General features: G+C 36.1%; 1 protein-coding gene across 1 annotated transcript in view; it reads right to left on the bottom strand.

Annotated features, from left to right (window-relative positions):
- The window catches only part of LOC107591257 (catenin delta-2-like), a 162157-nt gene that overhangs the window by 575 nt on the left and 141555 nt on the right, over positions 1-20027 (bottom strand). The window contains exons 11-14 of the mRNA XM_016280372.1: positions 18855-18939; positions 13037-13163; positions 2663-2794; positions 1654-1730 (exon numbers count right to left, since the gene is read on the bottom strand). Of these exons, the coding sequence (XP_016135858.1) occupies positions 1654-1730; positions 2663-2794; positions 13037-13163; positions 18855-18939 (421 nt within the window). The remainder of the gene's footprint in view (positions 1-1653; positions 1731-2662; positions 2795-13036; positions 13164-18854; positions 18940-20027) is intronic.

Genomic DNA, 20027 nt, shown 5'->3' with positions numbered 1-20027 from the left:
TTCAGTGACAAATTCTCCTTGTCAACTTTTTAAACTCGGCTAGGTAAAATTATCTTTTGAGTTTTTGCTGAAATTGCAACAATGACTTGTAATAGTCTTGGTAGCATCAGTAAAAATTGGTTGAAAATGAGAAACCAATCAATAATGTTTGGCCCTGTATGTATTTATGAATTCACTGCTGTCAGAGTTTTTACAATACTCTATAATTTCCTGCTGTTATAGCAAAATGTCTTCGCAAAGAACACTTATAGGTGTCATGAAATGGAGGATCAAAATATTGCCAGTTTCAAAATTCAAAACTAACGAAACCATGCATTATTCTATACCCTTCTGAAAAGATTTGATTCAGATTTGAAATTTGGAAAATGGTGATGTCACAATTCTCCTCGAGACGCCCCTTAATCTGCATCATCATAAGCAATCCGAGGAATAAGACTGTCAAACTCTGACGTTGTTCTGTCAGTGGATGTAAAGAAACTGCACATCCCTTGCATAGCCTCCTAAAGATCTGAGCATTAGAAATGTCACTAAATCACATTTCACAACGGACTGTTTTATGAATTATTCTAAACATGCTGCTGGTGTTGTTCTGAATTCTGACCCCCCCCCCCAGATTGTTTTTTATTATGGATATGGTGCAGTGAATTTAGCCAATAGCAGCAGTGGGCATTTACATCTGTATCTGCGAGAGGTAACGCCCCTTGAAATTGAGTGTTTTTCACAGAGAGTGAAATGAGGAGGGAAAATGATTATTTTTACAAATATTGGACATTTTTTGGTGCAAAAAAACTAACCTTGAGAAGCATAATACAAAAATCTGAAACTGCATTTCATGACCCATTTAATATTTCATGAAAACAAAAACGGAATATGCAGACATTCTGCCTAACATCTCCTTTTGTGGAAGAAAGCCAGGTGAGTTTGGAACAACACAAGGTGAGTAAATGATCACGAACATTTCATTTTTGAGTGATCTAACCCTTTAAATTCACATTATTCTGTCCATTCAGAGCTGCTTTCGATAACAGAGAGATTTGAAGCAGAAAATGAGATGTTACTAATTGAAAAAGATTCAGAGCTGAATGCTCTCCAGCTACAGAAAGGAAAGATCCATGTGGAAGCCAGGCTTATCAGTACCCAGCCTCCTCGCAGCTGCTCGTCTGGGAAAGCATTTCTGTCGACTGACTCAACATACGGTGTGGTTCGGAAGTGTGCCAGGGACATCTGGCAAACTTTATCCATATGAAATCTGAAAATTTACCATGATGAACCTTGACAAGTAGAAGTAATATGTCTTCTATTTGGCCAAAGTGCCTAGCACTTGGAAGCATATAGTTGCGATTCATTAGCATAGCATGATGGCTCACAAAGTCAAATAAACAACATCTGACAGGTCTATGCAAGAACGAATAGATCTTCAACCTTTTGTTTGCCAACACAGTTCTGGATTGGTAGATAGACAGCTGCCTTGTGTTGAAAACATTCGCTAATGACTTATCCCAACAGCCGCATATCAGTTGTAGTAAATGTAAATGGTGTCTGATTTTTGCAAGGATTTCCACAATTTGAGACATATTTCTTATGCAGGCTTGGAACTGCAGTCCCTGTTTGACCCTGGTTTGTTAAGTCGTCTCAGGCTGATTCAATGCTCACCTGGTTGTGTTTGATCTCGTCATTTGAAGTCTCGTACGAGTTGCGGAACAATGTGGATGTTCCACAGGAGGTTTGAACTGCGGGATGAAAGGGAGAGTGTGAATGTGCAGAGGATGTTTTTTTTTAAAAATAAATCAAGCATTAAACAACTGTGAACATTTCTGGAAATTGTACTTATTGAGAGTGAAACAAATCCATCCTTTTATAAGATACTCTGGCAGGGCTGTAGCAAGGAACTCTGGGCTCTATTTCAACCAAATGGGAGTCAGGGATAAAGCTTGATGGACCGTAAATACACTTCATCCTAATAACACTTACATGTGGCCGGCCAAGAATTCAAACCCAGACAGTTTAGTTTTTTTCTCACATATATTAAAATACAACATTTCAGTATCAAACATATTTTGATTTGTATATTATGACACATTTTAATACACAATACATTAAATTAATAATGGATCTTAGATTAATCCTGCTAATAATGTTGTGGCCCCCCCTTAATATTTACAGTACAAATGAAAATTATTAATATAAATACAAATTAATGCATATGAATATTATCAATAAATGCATACAATTCAAATATTAATATATTTTCATTATATAACTATATATCAACATTAATATAAGTTATATGCACCAATATAACAATAAATACAAAATATTATATTAATATTCTAATTCATGGACATAAAATCACTGTTATCTATGTTGCCTTATTTTTAATTTAAGCAAAATTATTGTAAATATTCAAGTTCACATTCTCTTGTGTAAAACCTTACATTCTGCAGCAGCAGTTGAAAAATAATTCACCATGGATGTTTTCATGAATGGCAGAGTTTAAACTTTGTTATTCTTATAATTTTTTTGTCCATTCAAAAGTAATTTTACATAAAAAGCTCAGAAAACAGCGGAACTCACAGTTCTGTAAGTGTACATCTAGTTTACTTGCTGTTAAGTGCTTCAAATAAAACTCTGATCTTCCTCCTCCTGCTGAAGTTAGACCTACCTGCCATTGTGTCTTTTCTGGAAGTGTGCTCTCCTTTGTTTCCATGGTAACTGGCATTGGTTCCAGTGGAGTCGTAGTCACTCTTCCTGTCCTTGAGGCTGATCATCTCTCTGGGTGAGGCGGGGGCGCTGGCTGCAATTCAAACCATCACACAAACATTCTTACTGAGCATCTTGGAGACACACTGGCCTGATTTGACACTTTTAGCTTTTTTGTAGCTTTTTCTCTTTTTTATTTAGATATTGTTCTGTCTGCCATCTTTATGTCAGTGTAACCAACTTTGAATTTGTAGTTCTTTGCTCTTTTTTCAGTTTCTGTTTATTTTGTCCAATTGTCTCTCTCCTTTTCTTACTGTCTCTGTTCATCATTTCCAGCCTGTACGAGGCTGGACATGCAGAGATGTGCATCATTATTCATCATTAGTGCTGTTTAGCATGACAGCATGAAGGATGTTTCCAACAGGTCCTGTAACAGCCAGCTCCACCAAGTCATAAAAAACAAGAAATCACACAAAGAATACCATATTTGTCCTTGAAGTGCCATCTTTTGGAAAAAAAAAGCGTCAAGTCATAACAGAAAAGTTACCATGTGACAAACACCACCTCTATGGAAGCAATTAGACCAGAGGAAATATTAGGGGTTATGGGTGGTTTCTATGATCAGTGCTGGGTAGTAACTACTTACATGTGATCTGGATTTAACATTTAAATATATGAACAATAGGGATGGTAAGATTCACCGATTCGCATCGGTGAACACGTCACCATTTTTCTCAGTAAATATATTTCTAAAGGTGCTGTTGACATGACATTTTCACCAGATGTCGGTAACAACCCAAGTAATCAATACATACAAAGAAAACAAAACAAATATCTTCAGAAATTGTGTTATGCGAAATTAAACATGGTGACGTGTTCAATACTTATTTTACCCGCTGTATTTATATATAATTATTAGTAGATGCACTATACTTTTATTATTTAGAAAGTGCTGCTACGTGAATATGACGTATTACAACACTACGGAGACCGAGGAGTGTCCTGAGAGTCACATAGAATATAGATTAACATGGCTGTCTGTCTGAACCAAAGAAATAAAGCAAATTATCTGTACAATACGGAATTGCATAGCATCATGTTTTTTTTCCATTGCATCATATTGCATTGAGTCGGATTGTGTTGAATCGAATCGAAATCAGATTGCACTGCATCATAATTGGGGTGAATCATATCACATCGGTAGTTGTGTCATATGTATCTTTAATGTATCGTATCGTTGGCTATGTATCGAGATGCATATCGCATCGGCCTCTGTTCTAGAGACAAACATCCCTAATAAATATTATGTCAAAAGTAATCTAAAAGTAGTCAGCGTACATTAACTAAAATGAGTAATCTTGATAGCATTACTGACTACACTTTTTTCAGTAACAGATTACAATTTGTAAGTAATCTACCCAGCACTGGCTATGGCGCTGCTAAGCAGTGTTCTGTGTTATTGTTAGAAAGCTGTTATATGCTGGAGAGCCACAGTCTTGCAGACTTCAGCTCCAACCCTAATCAAACACACAAGAACAAGATAATCAAGGTCTAAGAGTTACTAAAAAGCAGCAGGCAGGGGAGTTTTTATCAAGGATGGAGCAAAACTCCGCAGGACTAAAATTTACAGATTTATGACTGAAACGTTTGTTTTAAATTCTTAATGGTCTACTGACATTCATGACATCCGCTTCAAACATTACAATGTTAATGATAACATTTGTTAACTCTACAGTAAGTAAATCCACTTCACCAGCTCTTAACGCTAGAACCGCCAGGGGTCGCTGTATACCTAAAAGCAGTGTTGGGGGTAACGCATTACAAGTAACGCGAGTTACGTAATCAGATTACTTTTTTCAAGTAACTAGTAAAGTAACGCATTATTTTTTAATTTACAAGAGAATATCTGAGTTACTTTTTTCCCCCCAATTTATTGATTGACAGCTCTCCTGCCCCCATGTTGAGAGAAATCAGAAGATGTTACTGTAGTTCTAAAATAAATATGAATATGCATTAATTCATCTTGCTCACAAAATAAAAAACACAGATTCAGTATTCCTCAAAATGGATAAAAATAATGTAACTCAGAATATGACGCAAACCTGCAATAATTAAATGTTAAACAACACAAATATCCTTTGTATTTAATCCCATTCTATTAAGAAATGTCTTTGCTTCTGACCTTCGATGATCCAGTTCAACCGTACTAATAAGCACAAATTACTCTAGACAAGCATTTGTGTCTTTTTTTTATTGCTGAAGTGTGTTGAAATTTCTTCTTTTGCATTCTACTGTACGGACGTAAATTTACTTTCCCTTCAGCCTGAAGGCTAAATTTACTTTCCATTCATTTCACGTTTGGTGTGAAAAGGCTTTTATATTTGCCAAAAATATAACTTTTTTATTTTAAAAACAAACAAGCCCTGTCCAGATTTAAAAAGTAATGCAAAAGTAACCTAACGCATCACTTTCCACAAAAAGTAACTAAGTAACGTAATTAGTTACTTTTTTTAATGGAGTAACGCAATATTGTAATGCATTACTTTTAAAAGTAACTTTCCTCAACACTGCCTAAAAATTTTACCCACGCACATGACAGCTGTTTATGAATGGTTAAAGAACATATTATTTCACTGTATTATGGTACTGTCTTCACAAAGAAGTGTCTAGAGTCATAAATTGATTGTCTAGTCATCAACTATATTTTTGTCCTGTTGTTTTATGTTCAAGGCTTTTTTATGCAGGCTACACTAGTCACTTTTCATAACGGTCAATATTAAGCTAAACAAGCCTGCACTGACAACGAGAATTAGAAGGAAGTAAATACATATTTGGGTGGTGTAATAGGCTATTATAATGCAATGTCATTAATCAATATATTAAGATAACCTATGTTATTTAAATGACTAAAATAGCCTATAGACAATAATGAGCAATAATAGGCCTAATTCACCACATTGCATAGGATGATGCGATGACAAATTCAAGCGCACAGCTTCACCTAATTAATTATTAATTTGTTTAGTTATATCATTTATAATTTGAATTATACAAGAAGAACACCAATAAACTTCGGGCAATCAAAATAATTTTTTTCTTCAGGAAACAGGCAGACTAGAATAAATAGCAACACAGAAGCGAACAATAAACGATAGAAATGGCAAAACAAAAATTAAATAATTAATCCAAATTTTGAACAATTATGAGTAACATTAGGATAAAACGTCTTAATATGATATATTGATCGCCGTCAGCTGCTGAGCCGACAGGACGCTTTACTTATCTCCCCACCATCAGACTCCATCGCTCATGGCATTTAGTGCTTATAGCCTACCTCTTCAGCATTCCTAAATCGCCTTCTTTTACTCATTTTGTCTTTATTTATGAAACTGATAACTGCTAATTCAGTGAGTGAAAGGCATTGCTATATTAAATTATAGGAATGTTATATTAAAAATCTTTTATGTACGTTTTAAAAACAAAATTGACCCTGTACAGGTACACAGTATACAGAGCTACTGCAAAAATGGAAGTTCAAACATAAAATTCGAATGATGGCTGTGCACTTGTTTCTCTGGCACATAAGGTCTATACATTTGCTAGAGTGTTCTGAGTGGTTGCAAGGTGGGTAGCTCCACCCCCTGTGAAATCTCATTGGTCTAACTTCTGTTTCTTATAACCGTTCTTTAAACATCAGTACATTCTGATTGGCTATGACTGTGTCACACCCCATTGTGTGGACTGACAAATTGCTTATTTTTGGAAATGTCTTAGACTTTGGAAATGCTATTAATGTGCAAAAGTTAATTACAATACAGCACAAGTCCTTCTCCATTACTTCATGAAGATTTATTATAAAAGCTGATTTCTTGTATTATCTAAACCAGGGGGTGCCCAAACCTGGTTCTGGAGATCTACTTAACTGCAGAATTCAGTTCCAACCCTGATCCAACACACCTGTCTATAATTATCAAGTGCTCCTGAATATCTTAATTAGCTGATTGTGTTTGATCAGGGTTGAAGCTGAACTTTGCAGGAAGGTAGCTCTTCAAGAACAGGATGGGGTGCCCCTAATCTAAACTGTATCACTTGATGTAGGCCTATATTCGAACTTTCTGACCTGATTTCTCCCTCTGTCCTAGCCACTTCAAAACAGCTGTAAGAAGGTCACAGAGATCAGGAGAGAGTCTTCCCTCTGTGCCTAAAAATCCCTTCCAGCCTCAATGCTCTAACCGGATCAGTGCCACTCCCCCTCCGGCCCTCCTACAGCCCAGTCTGATCGAGCCTGGATCCCTGGATAGTGGGCAGCGGCACTATCTCCAAAGCACACAGCTACCCAAAGGCTCACGGGCACGGAAGACCTCTTTGGCCAGCATAGAAGGATTTAGACACACACTCACACACATACCTATTACTGATTAACCCTGACCACGAAACATATATACACGCTCTTTTATACACACACTCCAGTAAAACACATAATAGCTTTGAGCACAACTCTACCCACAATGGCCAAGAGAAACATTAGCATGCTAATTATTTCAAACCCATAATCAGATTATAACCGCAAGTGCTTTACCCTCCTCTAAACTGCCTCGATACGACTCCTAATCTAATCATTGCTCCTCAACAATGCATCATTTTGCAAAAATATGCACATAACTGATTATCGGTCTTAAATATCGAGGAGCTCCGGCGGTTACGGAGTCAACAAGCGATGAGACTCTCAAAGGCTCCTGTCATATTTCCATAAACCTCACGAATACAGATTCTCAGAAACACACAAAGCAGTTTCGCCGGAAAAACTACTAATGCATTTAACTCTGTGTACAGTGCTTTCTGATTTGATTTTCTTCAGGTAAAGCTGCAACTCTACCAAAGAGTTGATGACCTTAATGGTAGAAAATGAAAACAATATTTTTCGAAGGACATATAGGAAAAATTGATATTGTGAAGAGATGTGCTACACAGCAGATCTTCGTGATTTAGCTGGATTTGGCGAAAGGGCTTTTGTGTCTGAGCTCCAATGGTATCAGGAGAGGAACACTAGACTATTGCTGAACTTGTGTGTATCTCCTTGCCTACAGCACTGAAAATATTTGATTCTGTGAGAAATATGTTCTGATATACAAGCTAATACACATAACAACCATTATTGCCAATAAATTCCTCGTGAACGAAAGTAAATTCCTTAGAAACCTGATGACATTAACCATTTATTGTTGAAATCGAATCAATCATTAAAACTTTAAACCATTGCTTCGGCAAAAATACGAGTCCTCTATCCATAATATTGCTTTCTCCAGTGAAAGTCATCTTGTCTGAATCAGGAGAGAATTATGCACAGATCATGCAAAAGCAGTCCCAAACAGTTCTAATCAAATATGTCTGTGGACTTTGATGTGAGAGGACAAGAGGGGATGAACTTTTTCACTGTAAAAAACGTTATAAGGGTTTATGGACTGGCATTTTTACCAGAAGTGATGATATAAAGTTAAAATTCCTAAAACAAAACAAAACAAGAGTTTTGCTTCACAAGATGTTAACTGATGGACTTGGAGTCATGTGGATTACTTGTAGATTTCTGTGATGTTTTTATCAGTTGTTTGTGGCATTTTTACCAGAAGTGATGATATAAAGTTAAAATTCCTAAAACAAAACAAAACAAGAGTTTTGCTTCACAAGATGTTAACTGATGGACTTGGAGTCATGTGGATTACTTGTAGATTTCTGTGATGTTTTTTATCAGTTGTTTGGACTCTCATTCTGACGGCACCCATTCATTGCAGAGGATCCATTAGTGAGCAAGTGATGTAATGCTAAATTTCTTCAAATCTGTCCCGATAAAGAAACAAACTCAACTACATTGTTTGCATGGCCAAAGGGTGAGTAAATTGTCATTTTTGAGTGAACTATTCCTTTAAACACCAGTAATGAACTCAATTGCACTTTATTAAAATGAACAAAGAGCTCTGAGTCCCATGGCCTCAATGTGTCTCAGTAATACAATAATAGCTGGCAACTCCATATCATGGCTGTTGTGTTGTTAGAGTCTGGCATCCCATAAAAGTATATCTGAAGGCCTTGTCTGATGGCATTAGAAGCATTACCTCCGTGCTTCATGATTAAATTATAAAAGTGAGCAAAAACGTGTCAACCCTGCATTGAAGTTCATGCCAAAATCCTTAATGTGGATGTACTGACCAGACAAAGCTTCAACTTAAATGAGCAACTGCCTTAGAAACATTGATCTCTGTGTAATTTTAATGTGAGGTCTGCTGATATTAATATAAATGAGGAAAACGATCAGCGATGCTTTGTCATTTTTAAATGAAAAGATTTGGTTACACTTTACTTGAAGGGGTGTGCATAAGACTGACATGACACCTTCATAATCATGACATGACACCTACATAATCACGACATGACATGTCATGAATATGAAGGGTTTTTTATGCATGTTTATGACAACTGTCATTAAGTGTCATTCGCTCAGTTATGTAATTTTTAATGTAAAGATGACATTGTTTGAGATGTCTTTGTTATGGGCTATGGTTAGGGGTAAGGGTAGGGTTAGGTCAAATAATGTCATATTTGCATTAAAAATGACATAACTGAGTGAATGACACTTAATGACAGTTGTCATAAACATGCATAAAACCTCCTTCATATTCATGACGTGCCATGTCATGATTATGAAGGTGTCATGTCAGTCTTATGCACACCCCTTCAAGTAAAGTGTTACCAAAGATTTACACTAAGGCATTTTGCATGGCTTTTTTAGTTGAATTTATCTACTTTATAATTCTACATAAATATATTCACACATGCACCAAGCACAAAACCATAATCTTCTCTGCAATCTGTGTGATGAATGCTTTCATGATGTAAATTCAAAGATGAGCACTTCCAGTGTATCAGTAGATTATAATGGGAGTGATTCACTTTTGATGCGTCACAACGCTCTGCTGGTGTCTGCTCTAACTATACGCATGTCATGATTATGAAGGTGTCATGTCAGTCTTATGCACACCCCTTCAAGTAAAGTGTTACCAAAGATTTACACTAAGGCATTTTGCATGGCTTTTTTTGTTGAATTTATCTACTTTATAATTCTACATAAATATATTCACACATGCACCAAGCACAAAACCATAATCTTCTCTGCAAACTGTGTGATGAATGCTTTCATGATGTAAATTCAAAGATGAGCACTTCCAGTGTAACAGTAGATTATAATGGGAGTGATTCACTTTTGATGCGTCACGACGCTCTGCTGGTGTCTGCTCTAACTATACATTTACGGTTGCCAGGTAACATTACAAAACTGAGCGCTAATTTTAAAATGGTGCCAATTGTGGCTCATCCAATCATAATCTATTATGGTTTTGATTTTATTTTTTACACAAGTGTTACATTATAAGTGAAGCTGTTTTTGCACTTCAGCCAGATTTATGCATTTGTTATGAATAATCTTACATGTTGGTATGAGTCCATCAAGTTCCAATGAAAAAAGAAAGTAATAAAGCAAGAAAATAGGTACCTTTCATTTGTTAAATATTTACTTTAGCGAATCATTAAAAATGAAAAAGCTAAATAAAATAAAAACTTAAAGTTGATTTATAGTAAAAATATATCAAATCATGATATGATTGTGTCTATAATAAAATAAATTATTCTATTATTAATCTAATAAAATCCTGTTTTGTGGCCCCTGAGCTTTTTCAAAGTTGAGTAGCTCTTAGCAATGGCATATTATCATATATAAACAAGTTTAAATAATTGAAAAAAAAAAAATATATAGAATTCTTACATTTTTGAAAATTGAAATACTAAATAAATAAATACATTTCTTACCTTAAATTTGATACTGCCGTAATCTTACATGTTGGTATGAGTCCATCAAGTTCCAATGAAAAAAGAAAGTAATAAAGCAAGAAAATAGGTACCTTTCATTTGTTAAATATTTACTTTAGCGAATCATTAAAAATGAAAAAGCTAAATAAAATAAAAACTTAAAGTTGATTTATAGTAAAAATATATCAAATCATGATATGATTGTGTCTATAATAAAATAAATTATTCTATTATTAATCTAATAAAATCCTGTTTTGTGGCCCCTGAGCTTTTTCAAAGTTGAGTAGCTCTTAGCAATGGCATATTATCATATATAAACAAGTTTAAATAATTGAAAAAAAAAAAAATATATAGAATTCTTACATTTTTGAAAATTGAAATACTAAATAAATAAATACATTTCTTACCTTAAATTTGATACTGCCATGTTGCACCACTTTTTGCTACTTCAATTTGTAATAAAAAATGCATTAAACTCTTGTGCTATGCTTGTTTGTTCTTTTTTTAAAAAGCAGTTTCAGAGAAGTTGCCAGAACTTGCCAATAATGAGTACACAAATAAATATCTTTCCGCACAGTGAATACACGTCTCTAATGCTGTAACTAAATGGCAAGGCCGTGGTATTAGAAATAATTGCAGAGTTGTGAAGTGAATGAATTACATAGTATTGCCAATTTTGCTATATTATTTTGGCTTTGAGCTCACATGTATCTTAGGAAATGTTAATTGAGTAGCACAGGCGAGACTCTGCTGTCACATTCTGATGCTCTGAGCCAAAGAGCGCAGCTACTCTCCAGTACGCCTACAAGACCTTAGACACACCACTGTCTCTCTTTCCCCTACCTTCCTTCTCTCCGTCTAACTATGAGTGCTTTGATCTCTGGCAAAAATCTAGCATTCACCGTTTTCATGACACACACTGGAGCTCAGACCATAGAGGAAAAGCCTGCAGACAACAGAACAGCATGAAACCAGCTGCAAGCCAGAGGATGACTGGAGACATCAGAGATTCAACTGAGAAAAACAAGCAGACAATAAATCAATTTATTCTAAAAAGCTGCAGAGAGCATGTTGAATCACGTGAGCACTGCTCTGCGCCATATTTCCCACACTGCTAGTCAACTGAATCTAGTGTCACGGCAAAATAAATAGCATTTTACATGAGACGTGAGCTTGCAGCCTGAATTGAATGCAAAGATAATGCACCTTCCTGTCTGTGTATAAAAACAATGTTTTTAGTTTAATCCGATTAATGAACGAAATGACACTTGTGACCTAAATCTTTTAATGAATCACCCCAAATTGGCCTAATGAATCCTTTACTGAATCCATGAATTAACTAATTATTTTCAGTCATGTTAAAATTAAACCAAACTCGATTTTGTGTAGTTAAGGTTTGTCACAATCAATATTGTTACTGACTGGTTCTGTTTTTTGGGGAAAAATATATATTTATTTTTTTATAAAATACAGAAAAAATAAATAAAATAGAAAAATAAAATATGGGTAAAATATGAAATTATATTATTATATTATATTGCTTTAGTTTAAAAAATATGATTCCTAATGCACACAAACTTCCCAAATTACTGAGTGCCCTGCTGGTTACAGTGTTTACGTTCTTTCTATTTACGTATTTTGAAATATTTATTTATTTGTGAAAAATACTGTAATAGAATTACAGAATCAAGAAGTTGTCACCTAAAGTGTTTATTTTACACATTCATTTTTTTAATCTAATTTTCAAATGATTTCAGATTTCCTAAATATTAATTAAATAAAAATGATATATTACATAAATATCACTATTATATTACATATATATATACATATATATATATATATATAGGCTTTATATCGATCATCGCAACCCTGCTTTCTAATCGGATAAAAAACAATATCGGTCGACCACTAATATTATATTACATCATGGGAAAAAAATTAAAACTGCAAGATAACATTGGCTATATATTCATCATAGATAAGACTAGAAGTGGCCTCCGAATAATAAATTTAATATAACACCTTAAATTTTGCATTAAGGAAGAAAGAACTTCATTTCATCACTCTAGTCATTTAAAGTCATTCCAGTCATTTAAAGACCCATTAGCTCTAAAATTCCCACTTCTGCTGCTCAGCCTCCACCACCAACGGTCCTCTCAAATTCTGAATCTGTGAAAAGTACTTTTCTGCTTCAGCGAGATGCTAAGTCCACCGGAAAAGGTATTAGAGGCACAACCAGCCAGCCATGAATCCACTAACCCCAACAGTAGTGTGGATCATTAACCCTGAGTCCCAGGACGCACTGAGAAATCCCCATCAGTTTAATATCAGCGAATCAACCTGCTGTTTGTAATTGGTTTAAATCCAGGTTGAAGATCTTGGACTTCAGGACCATGGACAGCGACTCTCTATTTCAGCACTTCAGATCAAAATGTGTAAGTTAACACTGTTGAGAAAGATAAACACGTATACTCACCTGATCGGTTATTAGGGGACGTCCGGACCGGAGATACTGACGGAGTGCGTGAGGATGAGTACGGTCTCTGTCTGTCTCTCTCTATTGTTGAGGCAGAGCCAACAAAGTGATACTGCGAGTAGCCATCCTAGAAAAATAAAGAAAGAGACAATAATGCATATATTAATTTATTTTATCTACTAGACAAGGGGCGAACAACACAACATCCAGTATCTATGTACGCTACATTAGCCCATGTCAGTTTAGTTTAGGGCCTCCCAGTGTGGAGTCATTACAAAAATCAATGGGTGGATGGAGGTACAGAAATCAATGGACGAATGATCTGGAGTCAGTGGCTGTGGAGAAAGCTTCTTTGATGTGTGACTGAAGAAACCTGAAAGGCTGATGGAGGAGATAAACTGAAGCCATTGGCCACTGGCTCTATGACACGTCACTGTGAGTGTCAATCAATGGGTCTGCCGAGCGCATACAGTCAAGTATTACATTACTAAAAAGAACAACTTAAGGCTGTAATACACTACACAACTTTTAATATCTAAGCAGATGACTGAAGATCACAAACAAGACTTGGTGACGGGCGACAAATTAATACAATACATGCTCTAAAATTTCCTCAAAACATCAAACATGTTTGATATCCTCCTGGATGGTCTGATTCTATTTAAATATGAACTCTTTCAAATGTTTGAGTGGATTATGTTGCTTGTATAAGATATGAAGAGCATGTATCAGATCATACATAAGTTCACTCTCACTGAATAAAGATTAAATAATTCATACAGTCGATTCATGTGGCCGTTAATGCAGAACAGAGTACAAGCTCAAACATCTTACGAGGTCTCAGAATGGGTCAATGAAGAAGCTCAATTTCTGCTAGCTAGATCTGTGCTAACAGGCTACAAATACACAATAAAGAAACAAGGAGAACGTCCGAAAACTTGCAGTCTACTGAACAAGCTCTCTAACAGGTACACAGAGCACTACCCTTGACATCCCATTTGCCCCTCCGTGACATTGCTTTTGTTAGAAAGGTGAGGAATAGATCAAACGGTCGGTCCCTCCGACTCTGTGCAGTTCAAAGCTGCCCTACTTTCTCAACAAGGCAGAAACTCTGGCAGGAGAAACCACCGCTCTCCACCTAATGTGCCTGTTGCAAATAATGACATTGCACAGGTATTTGAAGGCTCCAAGGGGTGTGAAGAGAGGCACGGAACGAGGAGAAAGCGGTACTTGTCGCCTGTCGACTAAAGACATCTTCAGTAAGGGAGTTTGTCATTTCCTTTTACTTATGCTGTTGTAAGTGTTACTTGAACTTTGAAGTTCCCACATGAGGAAGAAATGAAAACTTTTACCTTTATTCTTTATGATGATGGGCATTTGGGCTGGCTGTGCAATAAAAGATAGTAAGGATGGATACTTCTTTTGAAGATGTTCCTGCCATTTGAAAACAATACTTGCAGGGAAGACTGAGTTTCAATGTGATTAAAGAATCTTTTTGCGTTCATTACATCCCATAACTCCTTTCTTTCTTCTTTATCAGGTCTGAGAGAATAATGTGCTTGAATTGATGGACTTTTGAGCTAAGGTAACTGTTCCTGAGGTGTAAAAAGGGTGAACGGTAAATGCACGTTCGTCTTTTAAACTCAAAAACTTCAATTTATTCGGTTAATTCCAGTTGAACGCATGAAGCACCATTACAGGACTGATTCTGACTCAGAACAAGACTGAAAAGACCAAGCAGACCATGCAAAGATGAGTCATTTATGGCAACCTGCCTACCCGTGATTCCTCAATAATGCTGCTTAAGAGTCAGACAGAAAAAATACTTCTGGTGTGGAATTGTGCACTGAAGCAAGCCAATGGCAAGCACTCATTATTATACTCCCAGAGGCGGATGGAGCCAGGAGCGTTGCTCTTGCTGCGTTGGCTCCCTGGGGTCGCTGAGGCAATTGACTACCCTGGTACTTCCTCGTAGAGAGCGTTGGGGAGGGATGACTGTGGAATTGCATCTCAGGAGGCTGCCAGCTGAATGCAACACCTCTCAGCAGAACATGAGTGAGGCTTCAGGCTCAAGATCAATGGCATAAGCAACTTCTCTCAGGCTAGAACTTCAATTCATCTTAGTCCGGCTCTACGTCATACTGAGTAAATCAAGCCAAGCGCTTCTGGGCTTTCTCACAAACACACACACCTTATTAGTAGATGGAGCTGGAAGCCGTCTGCACTTCTTCAAAGATTTCTGTCTATGTAGATCAACTGCTGTAACTTTATATGAATTAGATGCATTTTATTATGCAAAATTATAAATATTTATGCATTACAGGCCAAAAACTTTTCAAAAAGCAGTTTTTCAAAATCTGTTTACAGTACATCTGAACCTCCCTAGAGCATAAATGCAATGCACAAACTCAAACAATGAATCTGTGAAATATAAAAATCATTCAGGCTTTGGTCTACCCCAAATGGCCAGAACACAAAGAGAATGTTTAACAAATGTATTCTAAACAATATATGGTTACACTTTATTTCGATAGTCCACTTTAGACATTCTATTAACTATAAGTAACTTTGTAACTACATGTCAACTACATCTCAACTAATTCTAATTTATTTGCAACTACATGTCTACTAACTCTCAGAGTAGACAGGGTAGGTTTAAGGTTAGTAGAATAAGTTGACAAAGAAAGTGTTAGAAGATATTAAGCAGACAGTCTACTAATACTCTACTAACTGCTAGTTGACATGTAGTTGCAAAGTTACTTACTGTTAATAGAATGTCTAAAGTGGATTATCGAAATAAAGTGTTACCCAATATATAAATATAATATATTTTAATATAAATATATATGCAGTTGAGGTCAAAAGTTTACCTCCCCCTTTCAGAATCTGCAAAATGTTAATTATTTGACCAGAATAAGAGGGATCATACAAAATGCATGTTATTGCTTATTTTGTACTTACCTAAACAAGATATTTCACATAAAAGATGTTTACATGTAGTCCACAAAGAAAATAATAGTTGAATTTATAAAAATGACCCCTTTCAAAAGAAATGATTCTTAATACTGTATTCTTACCTGAATGATCCACAGCTGTGTTTTTTTTGTTTAGTGATAGTTGTTCATGAGTCCCTTGTTTGTTCTGCTGTTCTTCAGAAAAATACTTTAGGTCCCACAAATTCTTAGGTTTTCCAGCATTTTCGTGCATTTGAACCCTTTCCAACAATGACTGCATGATTTTGAGATCCATCTTTTCACACTGAGGACAACTGAGGGACTCATATGCAACTATTACAGAAGGTTCAAACGCTCACTGATGCTCCAGTAGGAGCTGCATTAAAACTTTTGTGTTCATTTTTCTTATTTTGCCTAAATATCATATTTTTCATTTAGTACTGCCCTTCAGAGGCTACAGAAGATAGTTAAATGTTGCCCAGAAGACAAAAGTAAAATTTACCCTGATCTTCAACTTCAAAACTTTTTCACCCCCTGGCTCTTTATGCATGGTTTTTCCTTCTGGAGCATCAGTGAGCGTTTTATTTTTTATATTTTACATAAAATTTACAACAAAATTAGAGAAAGAAAATAATCAATAGTGATATCAATATATATATATATATATATATAAAAAAATTTTTTTAAAGAATTGTACAAAATTTATAATTTACATGTATTAATTCCTAAAGAAATTATAAAACAAGAAGCCAAAGGAAAATAACGCATACAGGAAACACAGAACTAAGTATATTATTTAACACTGTTACACTCCATAACACACAACTTCCTCCAATACTGGCTAGAAGCATCAAAACCAAAAGATCACAGATGCTTCCTGGGCATGAGGCCATTGTTCACAGCCTTGGGAGGTGTCTGGCTTCCCAAACCTCTTGTTTTCATTTTCCTCCCCTCTTGTGTTCCCTCTTCTCCCTCAGTTTCATCCATCACACCACCCAAAACACAAAGAATCGCGCCTCAGGTGGCCCGACTCATCCAATTGACACCTTTCATTTCAACGGAGGGAGAGAAAGACACATCCACGTGGAACAACTGTCATTATGCACTCATGAGATGAGAGACGGGGCTCTGCAAATGTTAATAATAGCAATCTCTTTCTTGCTGCCCTTTGCTTAATACCATCCCCGGTGACATTTCCAGAGCTCAGCTGGGCTGGAGGAAACAGGTTAGGTTGTGGGAGGTTTTAAAAATCTTTGCAAACCCAGCCTGGAGGGGGCTGGAACAAGTGTGAGAGGGATCCACAGAGCTCTATCCCTCGAAAATCAATCAGAGAACTGTTTATAATAAGCATTAGTGTAGATTTAACAACCTCTCTAATGATGCATTTATAGCTCCGGATGTCCTCCACGTCCTTGACCTTGTCACTTTATCTACGTCAGCTAAAGCAGCTGTTCGATAACCTGCCTCAAGACGGCATGCGAACACAACGCCACTGTGAACCTGTGAGCGCTTCGATATTATTTATAGATATTTAGTCAGCTAGCATAATGGGAATCGGCGTTCCATCTAATTACTCTCTTTCATTATAATTTACACATGGTACCTTTTCGTCGAACCCTCTAAATATTGAAAAAAGACAGAGAGGGTAATTAATAGTATGTGCACATGAAATTAGAGCTCGTAATTCGACATTGGTTTTGACGGCGACAAGTTCAGCGGGGTAAACTCGCAAACATCCATAATTACATATCATTACAGATATTTTCAAACAGCCATTGTGAATTCGCTCTCCGATGCAGTTCGGGGAGGGGCACCTCTATTTCCTCAGACACACTTCTAAACTCATCTCGGCGGTGCAGGCAGTCAGCTCTTGGCCTTTTCTCATCTCTAAAGGTCAGCGTGGCATCCGTCGCCATCTCCGTGGGCTGTAATTCTACAACGCCTTCTCCGCAGCGCCAAGTGGGCAAAACAACACATTATAGAGCTCGGTCCGGGACGTTCCTCACCACTCAGCATCGTATCTGTCAGGACGGAGATTGCTCAGCGAAGGGGAACGGTGTGTTCTCGCAGCCTAGAGGCTTCTAGCGCTTGTGGGGGACGGTGGTCTGTCACAACCCAAAATTTCTCTTCTCATGCTCTTATTAGTAGTTCATTTGGGAACATTTTGGCTTGGTGTGACCTTGTTAATGTTTAACACTACTTTGGCTGCTCCTTATCTGTGTTTGAATGCAGCACGAGAGGTCTGGCTACATGTAAATAGGTTAATTCCTATTGCCCTTAATTAAATTTAATTTCATGAGCACATTGTCTATTCAAAGACCCCAAACGCTAGCTTAAAAAAGTTTGGTTTGGAAATGAAAATAAATCTGCTTTTAATTGCTGAAATATGGCAACATTCATACAAGGTCTCCTCACATCAGTCTATTCACCATGCTGTTCAGACCACACAATACGTTCTGAATGCCGTCGGCGCTCGCCAAGGCCAAAGTTTGCCTCAATAATCTGCAAAGGAGACATCTGAATGGATACACACAATAGTAAGTGCAACGAGCACTTATTGAATGGAAATATCTCTTCAGCCTGGCCGCTACTGCTCAATAGAGCATTCATTGCTAGTCACTACGGATTCATGTTTTCAGTCGGCTACAAGGTGTCGTGTTGAATAAATAGTGGGTCGCACATCTCTGTCGGAGAGGAGGGATACAAAAACACTTCTCCAGTTTGTTTCATTCTAAACTATTTTCTCTACAAGTTCAAACACAATCGTGTGGGAGTGGGAGATCAGTTAGCATGCTAAATAAATTCCTCATGTTGGGACGGATGAAGTGGGACACAGCTGTCGTGAGTGGAAGCAGGTCTCCTACCTTCTTATAAAGGCTCCGGAGATCTCTGTACTGCCACATGCTACTGAGAACCTGAGATGCTGCCTTTACCACTTTAGGTGAGTGTCTGTAAGAGAGAGAGAAGAAAACAAACAGTAGAGTCAACAGTAATAAATGGACATACGTCTCAACAGTCAATTATTATTATCAGTTAAAATCTGACAACATTTTAAAAGCATATTACTGGAAGATTTGTTTTAAAATAAGTAAATTATTTTATTAAACAATTATAAGAAATTGTTGTATATTAAATATGTATATTATTATTTATTTTCTTAATATGTTATTTATTTATTTAAAGGAATATTATTAAACAACATACAAATGATGACAGTAATAAAAAATTTAAATGTATTAAAAAAAAAAAACTTTAACTAAAATTACACTACCATTCAAAAGTTTGAGGTCAGTAAGATTTTTTTCCAGAAGTTTATTATACTTTTATTTACTTATATTCATCAACAAAATCCTGTAAAAAACTGCATCACAGTTTTTACAAAAATATTAAGCAGCACAATTGTTTTCAACAGTGATAAAAATAAATGTTTCTTGAGCAGCAAATCAGCATATTAGAATGATTTCTGAAGGATCATGTGACACGGAAGACTGGAGTAATGTTGCTGAAAATTCAGCTTTGCCATCAGCAATAAATTACATTTTAAAATATATTCAAATAGAAAAAGTGATTTTAAATCGTTTTGTTTTAAACTGCTTTACTGTATTTTTTATCAAAAATACAGTAAAGCAGTTTAAAATAAAACGATTAAAAAAAATACACTCATGAGAAGTATGATACACAATACGTATATGAGAAGTAAAAGTCTTACCAGCCCAAAACTTCTGAATAGTAGTGTACTTTTGATGTTTTGATGGATGACATCACAGAAATTTTTTTTTGGGATACATTGCGTGTTGAACCGAACACACACAAGAAGTTAAACCCAATTCTCCAGTATATTTATATGCAGCACATCAGTATAACAGTGACAACTCTAAAATAACACATTTTAATTGTAAAAAGTTTACAAAATATTCGAACTCTAAGATCAAAATGCCAATACCAAACATAACAGAGGAAAATAAAATTCCAATTCTGGTACATTGTTGCTCAGATGATTGTTCCTACGGAAGCATTTGATGTTTTCTCTGCTTTCT

Source organism: Sinocyclocheilus grahami, unplaced genomic scaffold (assembly GCF_001515645.1).
Source record: "Sinocyclocheilus grahami isolate Dianchi unplaced genomic scaffold, SAMN03320097.WGS_v1.1 scaffold139.1, whole genome shotgun sequence".
Lineage (NCBI taxonomy): Eukaryota > Metazoa > Chordata > Actinopteri > Cypriniformes > Cyprinidae > Sinocyclocheilus > Sinocyclocheilus grahami.
This window is presented reverse-complemented; position numbering and strand designations above follow the sequence as displayed.